Genomic DNA, 16,497 nt, shown 5'->3' on the forward strand with positions numbered 1-16,497 from the left:
CAATAAATTTAAATTGAAGAATGTGGGACTGGGATGGACCCTGCTGGAGATTTTGGTAAATTATTCCAGGAAAGACAACTACATCCTTAAGAGATCAGCCAGATGAGCTTGGCTTCTGCTCACTTTCACTTGATGGGCTAGCATCTGCCTCTTCAAAAGGTGCCACAATGGCATTAGCCTGTTCACTGGTACTGCAGAGACTGTCTTGGCTGTGCAGGGTCCAACTCTCAGTGGTCTGGCTGCCACTAAAAGACAGCAGGGTAAGGCTGCGTGATGGTACATCGTGCCTTTAGATCAGCAACAAGACTCTAGAGCACATGGAAAGCTGTGTCCCTACACTCCTACTCCTTTTAAGCAGGCACAATGTTGTTGACATGGTTGAAGCAGCTTTTCCACCAGCACCTCTAGATATGGTGCAAGGTAGCAGACAGGGGTGTCTATCCTCTGTGCTGCAGAGGTGCCTGCAACAGTGCCTACTTTCTGTCTGATGAGGACCCAAGAACCAGTTTTTGCTCCTGAGCACCCCCACAGTTTGTCAGGTGTTGCCTTGGTGTACAAACTCAACAGCCACAAAGCACCAGTATGAGAAACACCTTCTTCACTTCTGGTGGGATTCATAGGACTGTGGGTTTGAGAGAGGCCTAATTTGCTCACCTTTGAAAATGGTCCCGCAAACCTCCATAAGCCATTAAACCCAAAACCTGCAGTCAGCAAAAAGAAACAGAGTGTTAGTGCACTGGAGTGGAAGACAGCTGTGTCATGTTGCTAGAGCAGTTGTATCCAAAACTGGGTAAAAAAAGAGTCAGTGACGTTATAAGAATATGGAGATTTTTCATCCCCCTTTTGACAGCCAAACTTATTTTTGCATCTTCTTATAAGAGTATAAGGGTATAATTACACTCACATCAGATCTTAATAAAAATATGATTACTTTTCTACTCCTCTTAATTCCACAAGTTAGCTAACAAGTTAATAAGGAACCTATATTACTGCGACAGGTGGTGGCAGCTACAAGCATAGGCAGCTTCAAGAGGGGATTGGATAAACATATGGAGCAGAGGTCCATCAGTGGCTATTAGCCACAGCTTATCGTTGGAACTCTCTGTCTGGGGCAAGTGATGCTCTGTATTTTTGGTATTTTTGGCAACAGTCCTGGCCCCACTGATGGCACCTGGGCTTTTTGGCCACCGTGTGACACAGTGTTGGACTGGATGGGCCATTGGTCTGATCCAACACGGCTTCTCTTATGTTCCTATGTTCTATTGATGCATCACAACTCTGATATTTGTTCAAGCAACTTCAAAGTAACTTGGGTTGAGTCCAGAAGACCCACAGGACTAACATGTTACATACTTTGGAGATAAGAGGTTTGGTACTGGGGTGGAGATTCTTCATGATAGACCACACTTTGAACAATGCCATGGATGGGATTCAATAAATTTGGATCTTGACACTGTGACAAAAGGGTGTTTATCTTGAAGTCCAGTAAATTGTGCCTAGGCAGCGAAACACAAAAGATCCAGTTAACCAGATATTATCTCATAGTTCGTAAATCTCACTGTAGCAAACAAATGAGCTATAATTAAAGCTTAGTTAACCAACAAAACCAAATACAACAATATCTCAATTGCACTTCCATAAGAAGGGTTTGCTTTCTCTAACAGAGAATTCCTAGGATTTGCAGCAAAACTATGCTGTTCCAATCAGTTTAGGAAAACCAGCTTAAATTACTCATGTTATTGTAAACTTGAGGAATGTTTCATACAGGACAGTAAAGCAGGGCTAAGTCTATCTGGTATGAAAGATGGAACAGTGGACTTGGGTGAAAGCCCTGCAAGGAGTTCCATGGAATTGCTACCACTTTTCTGCAAAGTGCTCACTTGACGTGTATAATTTCCACAGTATCTTTGTGAAATTCTTATAAAAGCTCTGTGAGGTAGCAGAAGGGAGGGGCAAAGGCCAAGAATGGCTTGCTGAATGAGTGTCTTGTGGGACAGAAGCCTACTGCTGCTCTCCCCCCACCCCCCAAAACTCTGGAGAGAGCTTAAGTCAGGAAGACAGGGAGGAGAGGCAGGGAAGGAAAATGCTGGTGTGGATGCAAGTGAGAAGGGAGGCTCTGGAGTCAATGAAAGGACTGTTTATTTGGGAAACATCTACATGTGCCACCTCTCCAGAGACCCATTTCTCACAATCTTTGCTAAGGGCCAGCTGTTTCCCCAAGCAGAGAACACCAGTGGCTTCTTGAAATGGCACAGAACTGTGGGAAGCAAGTTTCAGAAAGGGGGTTTCCCTGCAGGACATTTGCTATGCCGCCACTTAGGCAACCCCAAACACCTTTGCCAGACGCTATGCACTCAATGTGCATGAACGCACTCAGATGAGATGGGATGCTCAGTCCTGCAGACTGTAACCATGTGACCGCTGACTCCCTCCACCAGGTAGGCTACAGCTTGCTAATCTCCCAAGGGTGTGATGCACAAACACCAGGAAGAAGATAAACAGGTTGCCTAACTGTAACTGATGACCTCCAAGTGGTCTTCTGTGCATTCTCACCACCCGCCCTTCCTTCTGCTGTCAGCTCAGTTGCAGATACTTTCTGAGTTAGAATCATAGAATCATAGAGTTGGAAGGGAGCTTTAGGGGCATCTAGTCCAACCCCCTGCACCATGCAGGAAACTCACAAATACCTCCCCCTAAATTCACAGGATCTTCATTGCTGTCAGATGGCCATCTAGCCTCTGTTGTTCAAGGAAGGAGAGCCCACCACCTCCAAAGGAGGAAGCCTGTTCCACTGAGGAATCGCTCAGGAAGTTCTTCCTAATGTTGAACCGGAAACTCTTTTGATTTAATTGCAACCCATTGGTCCTACCTTCCGGGGCCACAGAAAACAATTCTACACCATCCTCTCTAGGACTGCCCTTCAAGGCCTTGAAGATGGTGATCCTATCACCTCTCAGCCACCTCCTCTCCAGGTTGTTTCAGTGGTCAGAAGGAACTGGTGGGATCTTGGTGCCCCGCCCCCTGAGCATGCATGGTGGAGTCCCTGGGCATGCAGGGACACAGAAACTCTTCTAATGGAGCTACATAATACCTTTTGGAACCAGTGCAGGCACCATAAATCCTAAGTGTGTGAATGCACAGAAGACTAGTCAAATATCATCAGTTACAGGTAGACAAAAGGGGAAAGATCTCTGTTAATTTCACATTGGATCTGATTGAATAATCCAGCCATATGCACACATCGTATATCGGAAGCCCAGAAAATTCAATGAAAGCATTAAGGAAGTGAGCTGGATTGATTTTGCTATGTAGTAGCTATTCCGTTTTCCATTGTGATTGTGAAGATGTTATTTCATTGTGGACAAAAAGAAAAAGAAAATCATGGAGCAATATTAACAGGGAGCTACATATCAAACCACAAAAACTTTAAACTTGGGTTGAAGGAAGAAGAGCATTGTTAACTGATTTAGAACACACACATGTTTAAAATATTTATATGCAGCCTTGCCAGATTCATGCACAAGGCAGCTAACAAAAAGAATAAAATAAACCACAAATTAAAACTGGAAAAAAATCAATTTAACTAAGCTTGCAGAGGTAAAAACCATCCACCTGAATATCATTCTTGGACTCTTCCACTCCCCCCCATATCCCTGTGACATGCACTGGTCCCCTCACATAGCCTTTTCCACGCCCCCACCCAGAGCACTAGTTCAAAAGGGGGGGGGGCTCTTAAATCCAAGTAATCTCCCTGCTGCATGAACCATTCTCTTACTTCTGTGAAATCCAGAAAGAAGCCTTTTGCACACATATCACTTGCTGGTTGTAAAAGCACACACTGTGCAGAAGGGGTGGGGCTTTAGTTTCACCCCCCCCCCCCATTAAAAAGCAGAGGCTCTTTGAGGAAGAGTTAAATCCTCCCCCTCCCCCACCATCTCCCCAAACAGCTGACTGGTGACCTCATCATGTCACCCTGGCATAAGCTTGTGATCAGGTTAAAGTGAACACATGAAGCTGCCATAGACTGACCTCGAAGGTGGGAGGGATGCCAGAAAGAATGCTGGTGCAAAGGTATCATTTGACTCTCAACAGCTTTCACCCTGAAACTCTTGTCGGTCTCTGTTACTGGACTCAAACAGAACTTGTTCACCCAAGGAGAAGCATGGCAAAGAGGCATCTCCCCCACCCCAGGTCTATCGTGTAAACGTTTCATTCCCCTGCACGCCCCAGCAGCAGAAAGAGGAGACAGGGCAAGGGAGCTTAGCCTTGAGCAAACTCTTTGGGGGAAACGATTCCTGCCAAAAGTGAATAGAAGCCTGCTGTAGGAGGAGTCCTCCAAAGGGGGAGGAAAGCTGCAGGAGCTGGCAGCATGAAAAGCCTTATCTCCCTGCATAGTTTGGCAGAGAAAAGTGGCAGAGGCTTTGGTTTTGCTCATCAGAAGGAGCCAGATGCTGCTGGGGGCAGCTGGGTTGGGGGATGGGGGGTGCAGGTGTGAGTGCACAGCAACCTAGTACAGGATTGTTGGCCAAACTGGCACACTAATTCATCCAGATACGAGTAAATTTAAGTATGCTGGTTACTGACTTCCCATGTGCCATGTTAGAAATGGTGCCTCCAGATTCTCTGGCAATAAGCAAGGAAATACAGAAGAGAGGGCAGTAAAGGAGGGCTCTCTCGCCACCTCTTTTGGCCTTGGAGAACAAAAAAGTCACTACACTGAATTCTGGAACTGCGTCCACTGTTTCCCTGTGTTCCACCGCTCTGAGGGGATGAGAGGGAGATGAAACAGAATCTAAATGTCAAATTAACCACAGGGAAAACTGCAAAACCTCCAACAGAAAGGGCTGGTTTTCAGTGCATTTCTACCACAAAGCCAGTGGTAAACAACTGGAATGACCATGCTTTTTGTTAACTGCACAGTTGGCTTTGAATCTCAGTGCTGGGCAGCTCTCTGACTAAAATGGCTTGCCAGTCCTAGGATACCAGCCTTCAGCCTATCACTGACCAGCTATTAATAGCTGCCTACCACATTGTTTGCTGTTGCCAACGAGTCCCAGGGAGGCAGATTTGCCCTACACTTGGGCTTCCAAACAGTCATATCCAGGAACTCATTAGTATGTGAGGCCACACCTCTGACATCACCATCATTTGCATACCAGGCCACACCTCTGACATCACCATTTATACAATAGGCCACACCTCTGATATCATTTGAATAAGCCACACCTCTGACATCACCATCATTTGCATGCTAGGCCACGCTTCTGACATCACCAGAAGTATGGTCACCAACCACATCTACCACTAAGATGAGTTAGTGTGAGCTAGTTTCCGGTTCACACAGTTTTGTCTTCGCTTGGAAAAATGGGCCCAGGGCACACTAATTTATGCAGTAGCTCACAACTTTAATGCCAGTAGCTCACAAAATTGAATTCTAGCTCACAGGACTACACAGCTTAGAGAGAGTATTGCTTGGGAGGTCCTCCCATCTAAATACTAACCAGGGCCAACATACAGGAGCACATGAAGCTGCCTTATACTGATCCATCAAGGTCAGTATTGTCTGCTCAGACTGGCAGCAGCTCTCCAGGGTCTCTGGTGGAGGTCTTTCATATCACCTCCTACCTCATCCTTTTAACTGGCTACTGAACCTAGGACTTTCTGCGTACCAAGAAGATGCTCTACCACTGCGCCACAACCCTTTGTAGTTTATGAGATCAGGATAGTCTGGGCTATTAAGGTTATGGCTTTACACGCATAAGGACTAGAAAACTGCTTTTTGAATGAAAGTGGGAGATTCTTCAGTATTTCCACGTTCCTCTAGAACTGTGCCATATAAACATACACATCTACACAGTCCTCCCAAAAGTTAACAAGTTATTCCAGGAGATTTCAGTGCAATCCACTGAGATAATTTCTCCATATTCTCATTGTGTCTATACACATCTTAGGATAGTTTCAGAGGGTAGCTGTATTGGTCTGCAGGAGAACAGCTAGCCTCAAGTCCATTGGCATCTTAGAGACCAACAATATTTTTGAGGTATAAACCTCCCAGCTTTGATTCTCAAAGCTTACACCCCAAAAAATCTTGTTGGTCTCTAAGGTGCTACTGGACATAAATCTAACCTCCCTAGAAATAATCACAACTGAGTAGAGTTCTACAAAATTCTGAATAGATCTGTTTAGGATTGCACTGCCCCTTACTTGTAGTGGATGCTCACATACCGGCAATTCAGTTGTGGCCACGTTTCTTTTTTGCCAATATTCATATATGCACATGTGCTGTATCATAAGGAGATGCAGCATCTGGGCTGACATCTTAACAATCATTTGGGAGGCACCGGCTGTGACCAATGTTCCCTCTAAGCTGCAGAGTCTTGTGAGCAAAAATTCTACTTTGTAAGTTACTGGCATTAAAGTTGTGAGCTACTGAATTGTGCTCTGGGGACATCCTTTCCGAGCTAAGACAAAAACCTGTGAGCTGAAGGCTAAAAATCAGTGAGCTAGCTCACACTAACTCAGCTTAGAGGGAACACTGGCTGTGACCCAAAAGAACCCTTAGCACAGTGGTAGCCAAATTTGCTTAATATAAGAGCCACACAAATGTCTGCGAGCTGTAAGACATGAATGTCATGTTTGAGAGAAAGAAGGAAGGAAGGAAAAAGAGAGACAGGGAGAGAAAGGAGGAAGAAATGAAAAGAAAGCAAGCTGGTGAGCCCAGAAGAGGCCATGCAGGCACGGTTGGGCTCTCGGTCCCCAGCAGGCGAGTGGCAAGCCTGGAAGAGGCAGCGCAGTCGCGGTTGGGCTCCTGGACCCCGGTCGCCAAGCAGGGAGCCCTGAAGAGGCCATGCAGGCGTGGTTGAGTTCCTGGACCCCAGCCGTTGAGTGGGGAGCCCAGAAGAGGCTGTGCAGGCGCGGTTGGGCTCCCAGACCCTGGCCAGCGAGTGGGGAGCCCCAGAGTTCACGGAAGTGTGGTTGGGCCCCTGGACCCCAGCCAGCGGGCAGGGAGCCCCAAAGAAGCCACGAAAGCGCGGTTGGGCTCCTGGAGCCCGGCTGGCGGGCGGGGAGCCCTGAAGAGGTTGCGCAGGCACTGTTGGGTTCCTGGACGCTGCCCAGCGAGTGAGGAGCCTGGAAGAGGCCGTGCAAGTGCAGTTGGGCCCCTGGACACTGGCTGGCCAGCAAGGAGTCCAGAAGAGGTTGCGTAGGTGCGGTTGGGCCCTCTGCCCCAGCCGGCCAGCGGAGAGCCAGCCTGCCAGGATCCAGGAAAGCTGCTGGGGCCGAACCAGAATGCTAACTAAAGCAGTCGGAACATTGCCTGCGCTAGCCGAAATGGCGCTCCAGTGTGTTCCAGCTCAAAAAAAGCCCTGGTCATATCTCAAATTCATTCTTTATCTTTGTACACATCTAACCAGATAGGCGAACCCCTAAATCTCTATAGCACTTATGGGCAAGCATTTCTGGCAAAAAGCAACTTGGTTATGACTAACTGGATACTTACACAACAGGAAAGACCTTTGGGAAAACAACACTGGCTTCTGCTAAATACTCATACAGTATTCGCTGGTCAAACTCGTCCGCAGTGTATTTCACTAGGGTTGCCTGCAAAAAAAAAAAGGTGGCACAGTAAGGGAGAAATAATTAGCACATAATTTCTATTTTAACAATGGCACTTTCCTGCTGAAACACACTGTAGAGAACAAATGGCTGGACATTGGAAAGAGCAGACACTGAACCCCAGGCTTTGACTGACCAGGGAGGGAGGAAGGAAGGGTGAGCTACCCTGCATAAGGGACTCAGATCACAAAAGGAGAACAGAAAAGGGTTCCTTGCATCCCAAAGCAGCTCTGGTCCAAATGAGTGGCTCACACAGCTGCAATTTAAGAGTTAAAAATTCGCAGATTGCCCCTTTTCACTTCTAGATTGGCCACTAAAGAGTACTGCCCTAGAGGTCCACAAGAAACATAGTACAAGCAATATGTTCTTACAAGGACAGTCAGCAAGAGGGCCTGGATTTTGGGATCGGTGAGGACTTCCTCATCCAGAAGGACATTTGACTCCGAGACCGACACTTTCCGGAGATGTGGATGCTGCTGCGGAGAGACCCTTTGTGTTTCTGCAGGAAAGAAGTCATCATTCATGAGAACAAGAGTTGTCAAAATGAAACCTTTGGCAACTACAATGAAACAGACACTTCCAAAGTGTGGACACTTTGGAAGAAGGCCCACCTCAGAGAAGGTGGATGTTTTACCTGCGTTCAAATCCCATGGCAATCATGGAACAATCACACTGCCTCGTGCAAACAGTCCTCCTAATATGCTTGTACACTGCACACCAAGTAACAAGCTGTGATTCTCACCCATTTCGTAATCATTTTCTGCCACTCTCCTCATTTTTGGAGGTGTGGTGATCCCCGATTCCATTTCCTGTCTTTTGGGAGCCTTCGTGTCTATCAAATGGTCAAAACTCTTCCTTGTCCCTAGAAAAGCAAGGCCAAAGTAAAAATAAAAACAAATCAGTGTGTTGGAAATGAAAGCAGGAAACCTGCTCATGCCTGAGAAGCTCTTCCCCACCTGCAAGGCAACTTGGCAGAGACTGAGGGAGGGGTTCCTTCTTCTGCAGCAGGCAGGCAAAGCTGGGAAGGAAAATGCTGCCAGCCTGTTCAGAACGGAGGTCTGAAGCCAGGGCTTCGTGCAAAGGCAGCAGGATCACAACCAAGGTGCAGGGAGGCCATCATCTACGGTGTCCCAGGGGGTGGGGCACAGGTGGACACCACCTGACAAGCAACTTCCATTTCAGCTCTGCTCACTTCCTGCAAACCTTAAATCATGGAGGATTCCTTAGCTGCAAAAAGGATTTTCTGTCTGCAGGGCAGACGATGAATAAGCCAGTATGATGTGGCAGTCTGAGAACTAGACTCAGACTGATAAGTCCATATTGGAGAAGCGCTGTGAAGAGATGCATAGCAGCCTGAACATGCAGAGAGGAGCAGGGGTGAGTGGGGAGGGAGTGAACATGCAGCTGCTTCCTCTGCACCCAGGCACAGGGAGACCCAGGTTCAAATCCCCACTCTGCTGGGGAAGCTCCCTGGGCGACTCTCTCCCTAACCTGCCTTACAGGGCTGTGCTTATGAAGAGCAAAGGGGAACAGCAGGAGAGACGAGTGGCGTCAGTCCCTGAGGGCTCCACAGTAGGGAACACAGTGGGGTAAGAATATCTTCACTTCCAGCCAGCCAAGCTCTTTCAGCCTGATGGACCTCCCAAGGGGGTGGGGGTGGGATCATTTACATCACCGCCTTGAAGGGTGATACAAATGCCAAGAGAGAACTGAATCCCCTGCCAGAGCTCGCAGACGCAATGCATTCCACTGACCTAGCAGCTTTTTCGTGTTGGCTTGAGAAGGCTGCCCCATGTCCAGGCTCATGGACTTCCTGGTGCGTGGACTGATCTGTCCCACGGTCGGGTAGCTGGCAGCCAGATGCCTGTCAGAGCCCTTGGGAGAAGCCCAGGGCTGGTTTTCCCGGAGGGTTCTGAAAAGGAGGAGATAGCCCCCCATCGTCACAAAGCCATCCCAGCCACTCCTCACTGCTAGGGCAGAGCAGCCCCAGCCCCGGCCTCTCCCTTCACGTGGGCCAAGGGCACCCCCAGGCCTCTTCCCTCCCAAGGGCAGCTCTCTGGCTGGAGAGTGGCCAGAAGATTCTCCAAGCTAAGGCGCCATCCAGGAGGCACCACCCGCTCACATGCCGAGTTCCTCAGAGCTGTTTCTGAGCAACTCAGAAGTGGCCAAACCCTGGAGCAGAAGAGGCCCACTGACCTACAGCCGGCATCGCTGTGATGGATGGGGTAGGTGTCCATAGGCACGTTTTCCATCGACACGTCAGTCACGAGGAGGGACTTCCTGTGCTTCAGGCTGCACCGGCTTCGGACCTCCTCAGACACAGTCAGCAAAGCTGAAAGGACAAAAGGGAGCAAACAGGAATTGACAGGAAATTCCTCAAAACTGAGTCTCCTCAAGCCCTTACGTCAAATGTTTTTTAACTGCAGGAACACAGACAGGGTGGCTTGTATTTATCCTGCTACTAAAGAGTGCAAGCTCAGAAATTGGGATTTGCAAAGCTGTTCTGAGAATCATAACACGTTTTAAAAACTCAAAGGTTTTCTAGTTGCTGCAGGTGAGAAGACAAGGGGGGTGGGAGAGGGGAAGGGGCGGGAGAGCAGAGCTGCCAGGGGATGCAGGCTTGATCTCTGAGATCCCCTGGAGGAGGAGGAGGAGGCCCGGGGAACCGGCTTGATGGTTTCTGGGACCAGCTGACAAAGTCCTCTCAAAGATAACGAGGCCAGGGTTGTTCAATTCGAGCTCAGGTTTTCCAGTAATCAATCTAGGCAGTGTCAGCATCATGTTGTGTCCACATCCATAAGCATTTCTTGGGAGACTTTACAGCCACGCACCCAAATGTCGGATAAACCACCACCTTCTCAGGAACAGCCCTGTCAAGACTCATCTTTGCTATCAACAGGCAGCTGGTGTGTCGAGCCAAGAGAGGTGCATTTTGCCTCCTAGAAATTCTGCTCTCAGCCTTTTTCTGTGGAGTTCCAAAGGTGCAGTGATTCTGGAGGGCTGGGAGAGGCTAACTGACCTTCACCTGCTGAATTAGAGCTGGAGGGTGGAGCTGATTCCGAACCAGCTTTTGGCTGTCAGTCCTGGCAGGCTGCACCCCATTCTCCTGCTGGCTGCCTCTGTATACTCTGAACTCAGGGCCCCGCCTCCTCACTGATGCTGAGCCTTGGCTGACCAATGATACCATCCCCCCAAGAGACCCCTCCTAAGATGGACTCAGCTCAGGTTCTCTTTTTGGGGGGTATTCTTAATGTGTATGTGTGCACATGTGTGTCCGCATCTGGAAGTCATGGCAACTCCTGGTGATTGACCCCTACTGGGGGCCTGAAGGATATTCATAAAGGTGGCTGAATAATGCCTGCCTCTGCTTCCCAACTGCGGGTATTCCAAGGAAGTCTCCCATCCAAGTACTAGCCAGAGTTCATCCTGCTTCACTTCTGAGATCTAATGCGATTGTGCTTGTCTGGCCTGAATGGTCCAGGTTTTTGAGGGTTAGTTTTATGGAATGGTGGTACCAAGGCCAGTGCATGGATGTCGTCTGTGGATTCCCAAGTCCAATCTTCCAGTCCATAACCTTTCCAGTCAACCAGATACTGGTGCTGTCCACATTTCTGGGAATCCAAGAGCTGGACTGTTTCATATTCTTCATGCCCCTCCACCAAGATGGGCTGAGGAGCCTGAGCCAGAGCAGATCTGGAGGCATTGTGGGCATGAGGGAAACTAGGTGTATTTGGGAAAGATCCATTTATCTTCCAGGAGGAGGGTTGACTTTAAAAATGCCTTGTGGGGAGCCACACCTTGTCCCTGACTTTAAGGTCCTCACCAGGCCATTGTCTCCAGTCTGCCCCTGCTTTATACATCTTCTTTGCCCGCTGCAGATGTTCCCAGAAAACTTTGAGGAGGGCCTGGAGCTCTTCTACAAAGTCATTAGCGAAGGGGACTGCTGAAACTGGCAGGATCCAAGGCAGGAATTGTGGGTGGTATCTGCAGTGGGCCATAAAGGGCATCTAGTGAGCAGAAGCATGCAATGTGTGGCTTTACGTGAATTTGGCCAAGGGCAGTAGGGCTGACCAGTTGTCCTGTTGGTTTTTAAACAGATATAACCAGAGAGCTCACAAGTATGAGTAAGGTTTATGACTTTAGACCACTCTGTGGTGGTTTTAATTAATACATATTTAAAGTTTTAAACCAAAGTATTTTTCGCATGTTACTTTAAGAATATTTTACAGTCCATTTTACAATATACAATGTTCTTTCTTCATTTGTAGGTCTTCCTGAAGTCCAATGCAGGTGTGCCTGCAATTCCCAAACCAGTGTGGCTGCAACTGGACTGCTGCTTCCATCCACTCTCAGAGTTAATCCTTCCTAAGGCAGCTCACCAAGGGATACAGTATTTCAATTGGCACTGCTCTGTATCTCCAATGGATCTTGCCCAGCTTCACACTTCTGTTTGTCCTTGGCTTTTCTTGAAGGGTTTTAAACAGACTAGATGGCCACCTGACAGCAATGCTGATTCTGTGAGCTTAGGCAGATCATGAGAAAGCAGGGCAGGAAGGGTGGCATCAGGGCTTAGTTCTCATGGATCTTTCTTATCTGCCCAGGGAAATGCTGACTGCCACTTTGGAGTCAGCAATTTTGCCCCAGGCCAGTTTGGCCAGGGATCGTGGAGGTTTTTTTGCCATCTTCTGGGCATGGAACAGGCATCACTGGAGGTGTGTAAATTTCCTGCATTGGACAGGGGGTTGGATTAGATGACCCTGGAGGTCCCTTCCAACTCTATGGTGATTTACATAACATCTTAGGTACTGTTTTAATGTGGTGTGAGTTCATTCCATCTGACCATCCGATTGGGAATGATGAGCTGATGACAGATGCACCTGAGTACCCAACAAGGAGTTTAGAGCTTGCCAGAAGTGAAATGTGAACTGTACCCCACAATCCGATACTAAGTGTTCCACAGTACTCCACGAAGTAGGAAGATATTCTGCAGGTACACCTGGGCACTTTTACAAGCTGTGGGAAGGCCAATGCATGAGATCTTAGTGAGGAGGTCCACAACTATGAGGATGCTGGTACAGCTGTTTGAGTTAGGTAGATCAGTAATAAAATCCATGAACATATCCTGCCAGGGTCCTAAGGGAGTTGGCAAGGGATGTAGCAGACCAGCTGGTTTTCCAGGTTGGTCCTTGGCTCATCAGGAGCTGATGTGTTGAGCCACATCCACTTATGCCCGGGGCCACCAGAACTCTTGGGTTAGCAAGTGGAGAGTCCTGTATCATCCAAAGTGCCCAGCTGGTTTGATGTCATGGGTGAGATGCAGGACTTCCATTCTCAGGGGTCCAGGAGATATGTAAAGCCTACCTTGATGAGTGAACTTCCCACATAGCTCTGTGTAACCTGAAGGTAACTCTTGTTTATCTTATCATCTTGGAGACTCTGGAGCATTTTCTATGCCCAGGGATCATTTTGCTGTTGTTCCTGTATCTGCTCTCTGAGCAAGGAAGTTGGGGGCATGATGGCAAAGACTTCAGGTGGCAGGATTGATCCTGGGTCAGGGAGGCAGAGAACTCTCGTTTCCTGGATAGGGCATCCACCCGCTTGTTCTGGGAACTGGGAATGTATGTCACCGTGAAGTGAAACCTGGAAAAGAAAAGGGACCAACAGATGTGCCTTTGATTTAGCCAGAGCACCATTTGTAGATGTTCAAGGTTGCGATGATCTGTTCATGCCTGCACTAGGTGTCGAGCCCCCTCCAAGTAGTGGCACCAGACTGCAAAGACTACTTTAATTGCAAGGAGCTCCCATTCCCAAATTGTATAATTCTACTCTGCAGGTGCGAGTTGTCATGAAAAACCTCAGCTTGAGACCCTGGAGAGCCGCTGCCAGTCTGAGAAGACAATACTGACTTTGATGGACCAAGGGTCTGATTCAGTAGAAGGCAGCTTCATATATGATCTCACATATGAGTAGTAAGTGCAAAGATTATTGTTTCCTGCTGAGATAAAACAGCTCCAATTGCAGTATTGGAGGCATCTGTTTCCATCATCAATAGTAAGCTGGGGCAGCCCAGCTGTTGCTCAGTAGTGATCTGTCTTATTAACTCCTTGAAGTCCTGCTGGGCACCTGGTGTCCAATGGGATGGTTCCTGAGTCATAGTAGCCGGGCAAGTTAAGGGCAACACTAAGGAGGTGAAGTCTGCAGTGTATTGTCTATAGTAATTGGCAAAGCCCAGGAAATGCTAGACATCTTTCCAGTGACAGAGAAGCCTGCCATGAAAGTACTGCCTCCACTTTGGTGGGGTCCGTCTTAATTCCCTGTGTCAAGATACTGTGGGCAAGGAAGTCTACTGAGGAAAGGTCAAAGGTGCACTTCTCCAATTTTGCGTAGAGACCATATTGTTGAAGGCACAGTAACACCATCAGGATGTGTTCAAGGTGCTTTGCAAGGTCCCAGGAGTATATCTGAACATCATCAAGATATATGATGACAAACTGATCTAGCGGGTCTTGCAAGATGTTATTCATAAATCTCTGGAACACCGCAGGGGCACTGCAGAAGCTGAAAGGCATCACCAGGTATTCAAACTGCCCATACTTAGTACAGAATGCAGTCTTCCGCTCATCCTCAGCACGTATGTGTATTGTAGGCCCCTTAGAGATTCAGTTTGGTGTATATCTTGGCCCCCTTTAGCTGTTCCAGCAAGTCAGGATTAAAGGTAGGGGGTACTGGTCCTGGACTGTGATTTTATTAAAAGCCTAATAATCGTTGCACAGACACAGTTCTCCACGGGTGCTGATGTTGGAGAAGTAGATGGGCTTAATAAATGTCACTGTAAGTTCTTGGTCAGGAACTCCCTGAATGCCTCTCATTCCAGCTCAGGCAGAGAATATAACCACTCAACCCAGAGTGCTCTCAGTGCTAATTCTGATTGGACAGTCAAAAGGCCAAATGTGGAGGAAGCCAATCTGCCCCCTTTTCTTTGGAAAACATCCTGGAACTTAGCGTACACTGCCAGAAGAGTCAATGGGGTTGGGTGCACCATGGCCCCAAACATGGATGATGGGTTTTTGTGAGGGAACAGGTCCTTGAAATGTAGCTTCTCCTGGCCCAATTCAATCATGAGGTTATGCATCTCCAGGAAAGACATCCCTAACACTAGGGGGCAATGATGCATGCAGGCCATGTGAAAGCACAGTTGCTTCCAATGGTGCTGTACATACATAACCAAAGGCAGGGTTTTGCACGGGATTGGGCCAGACTGTATGGCTGTCTGTCAGTGGCTTCAGGCTGTCTGTCAGTGGCTTCAGCTTGTATGGGTGTTTCTTTGCAGTGTAGTGAGACCTAGTACTGTGTGGCAAAGCTGGCATCCATTTAGGAGCAGGATGCCCTGGAGTCAATCAGAGCATGTGCCAGTCTCCTGCAGCCATCAAGGAGCTGGAGCTTTACTGGGACCAGGAGGTGTTGAGAACCCGCACTGGGAGGGTCTCTGGATTTTGCAGCTCTCTCCACGTAGCAAGGCTGGCACTGACTTGGGCTGTGGAGTTTGACTCTTGCCACCAAGGTTTCCTTTTCTCAGGACAGCAACTAGCATAGCGCCCCACCTGCCACAGTACAAACCCAAGTTCAAGAAGTGGCATCTCTCTTTTTTCTCTTGACAGTCGTAATCAAGCAGCCCTCAGCCGCATGGGCTCCCCTGCCCCTTTGGCCGTCACTCCAGGAGCTGGGGTTGGTAGAAGGGCTGATGGAGGTCACCAGCCTCCAGTCTAAGGCAAGTCCCTAGGCAGGCCTGTCTCTTCCAGCCCTCCAGGCGCCCACCAATCTGAATGCAGAGCTGGATCAGGGTAGCAAGGGCTGAGGGATGTTCAACCTGAGCCACTTCACTGAGCACCTCCTCTGATAGTCGATCAGAACAGCCTCATTCCACCCCAAGTCCTGGGCCAAGTCAGCCTCTGGACCTCTCCCCTGACATAAATGTCTCATGTGGCCATCAGTTCTTCTAGCCTAGGCAGTGTCAGCACTTCAGCATCTAACATCCATGCTGCACTCATGTCCAAAAGTGTCTCTTGGGAGACTTTACAGCCACAAACCCAAACGTCAGGCAAGCAGCCCTTTAAAGGTGCAGGTGGTTCTGGAGGGATGGGAGTGGCTAACTGCCCTTCACCAGGAGCTAATTCTGAGCCAGCTTTTGTCTGTAAGTCCTGGCCTGCCTGCACCTCATTCTCCTGCAGGTCAACCTAGAGCACCTCCTCACCTGAGGAGTCCTCCCTGTGGTGGAGCCCTGGCACCAGGCGGAGGGAAAGCCCTTCCTCTGCCTCAGACCCTGGGGAGTCACTGCAGGCCAGACGGGTCAGCTCCAGGCAGCTGCATAAGCTTATGGATCAGGACTTCCTTGTGCCATACAGATTTTTGGAAGTAAAAATTATGCACAATAAAAAACACATACTGTGTGTGTTTACTTTGGGTAATTACACACCACACAATTCAAAACCGAATATATAGGCTTAGCTGGCTTTTTTCTTTCTCACCCCCAAGAGAAAGATTAGACCTTTAAAACAAATGGAGTCCCCTACAAATGAAAACTGATGAACTTGCACCTCACCCCCCAACCCTGAAATATGGCCACGTCTGGCTCAGAGTGGACTACCAAGGAGGGGGAGTAACACGTTAGTCTTCTTGGCTCACGTAGAGATGGCCAAGGGGAGAAAAAAAGAAATTCATTAAACATAGAAACACACACACACTCCCTTCCTTAAAGGAATGGTAAAAGAAACAGGGAAAGGAGAAAGAGACCAAAACCTCCCTCCCTTCAACAGCAAAAAACACCCAACATAAACCAAATTCCCTGGAATGTCCACATCTTCCCTTTACATCTCTAGGCATGCA

At 48.4% G+C, this 16,497-nt stretch overlaps 1 protein-coding gene across 2 annotated transcripts in view; it reads right to left on the reverse strand.

Moving 5' to 3' along the window:
• NF1 (neurofibromin 1) overlaps window positions 1-16,497 on the reverse strand; it is a 249,271-nt gene that overhangs the window by 13,495 nt on the left and 219,279 nt on the right. For both annotated transcript variants that reach the window (XM_060259690.1, XM_060259689.1), the window contains 7 exons: window positions 9,811-9,946; window positions 9,369-9,526; window positions 8,357-8,476; window positions 7,986-8,113; window positions 7,499-7,599; window positions 1,354-1,496; window positions 655-701 (listed from right to left, as the gene is read on the reverse strand). In XM_060259690.1, the coding sequence (XP_060115673.1) occupies window positions 655-701; window positions 1,354-1,496; window positions 7,499-7,599; window positions 7,986-8,113; window positions 8,357-8,476; window positions 9,369-9,526; window positions 9,811-9,946 (833 nt within the window). The remainder of the gene's footprint in view (window positions 1-654; window positions 702-1,353; window positions 1,497-7,498; window positions 7,600-7,985; window positions 8,114-8,356; window positions 8,477-9,368; window positions 9,527-9,810; window positions 9,947-16,497) is intronic.

Source organism: Heteronotia binoei, chromosome 18, assembly GCF_032191835.1.
Source record: "Heteronotia binoei isolate CCM8104 ecotype False Entrance Well chromosome 18, APGP_CSIRO_Hbin_v1, whole genome shotgun sequence".
In the NCBI taxonomy this organism is placed as follows: domain Eukaryota; kingdom Metazoa; phylum Chordata; class Lepidosauria; order Squamata; family Gekkonidae; genus Heteronotia; species Heteronotia binoei.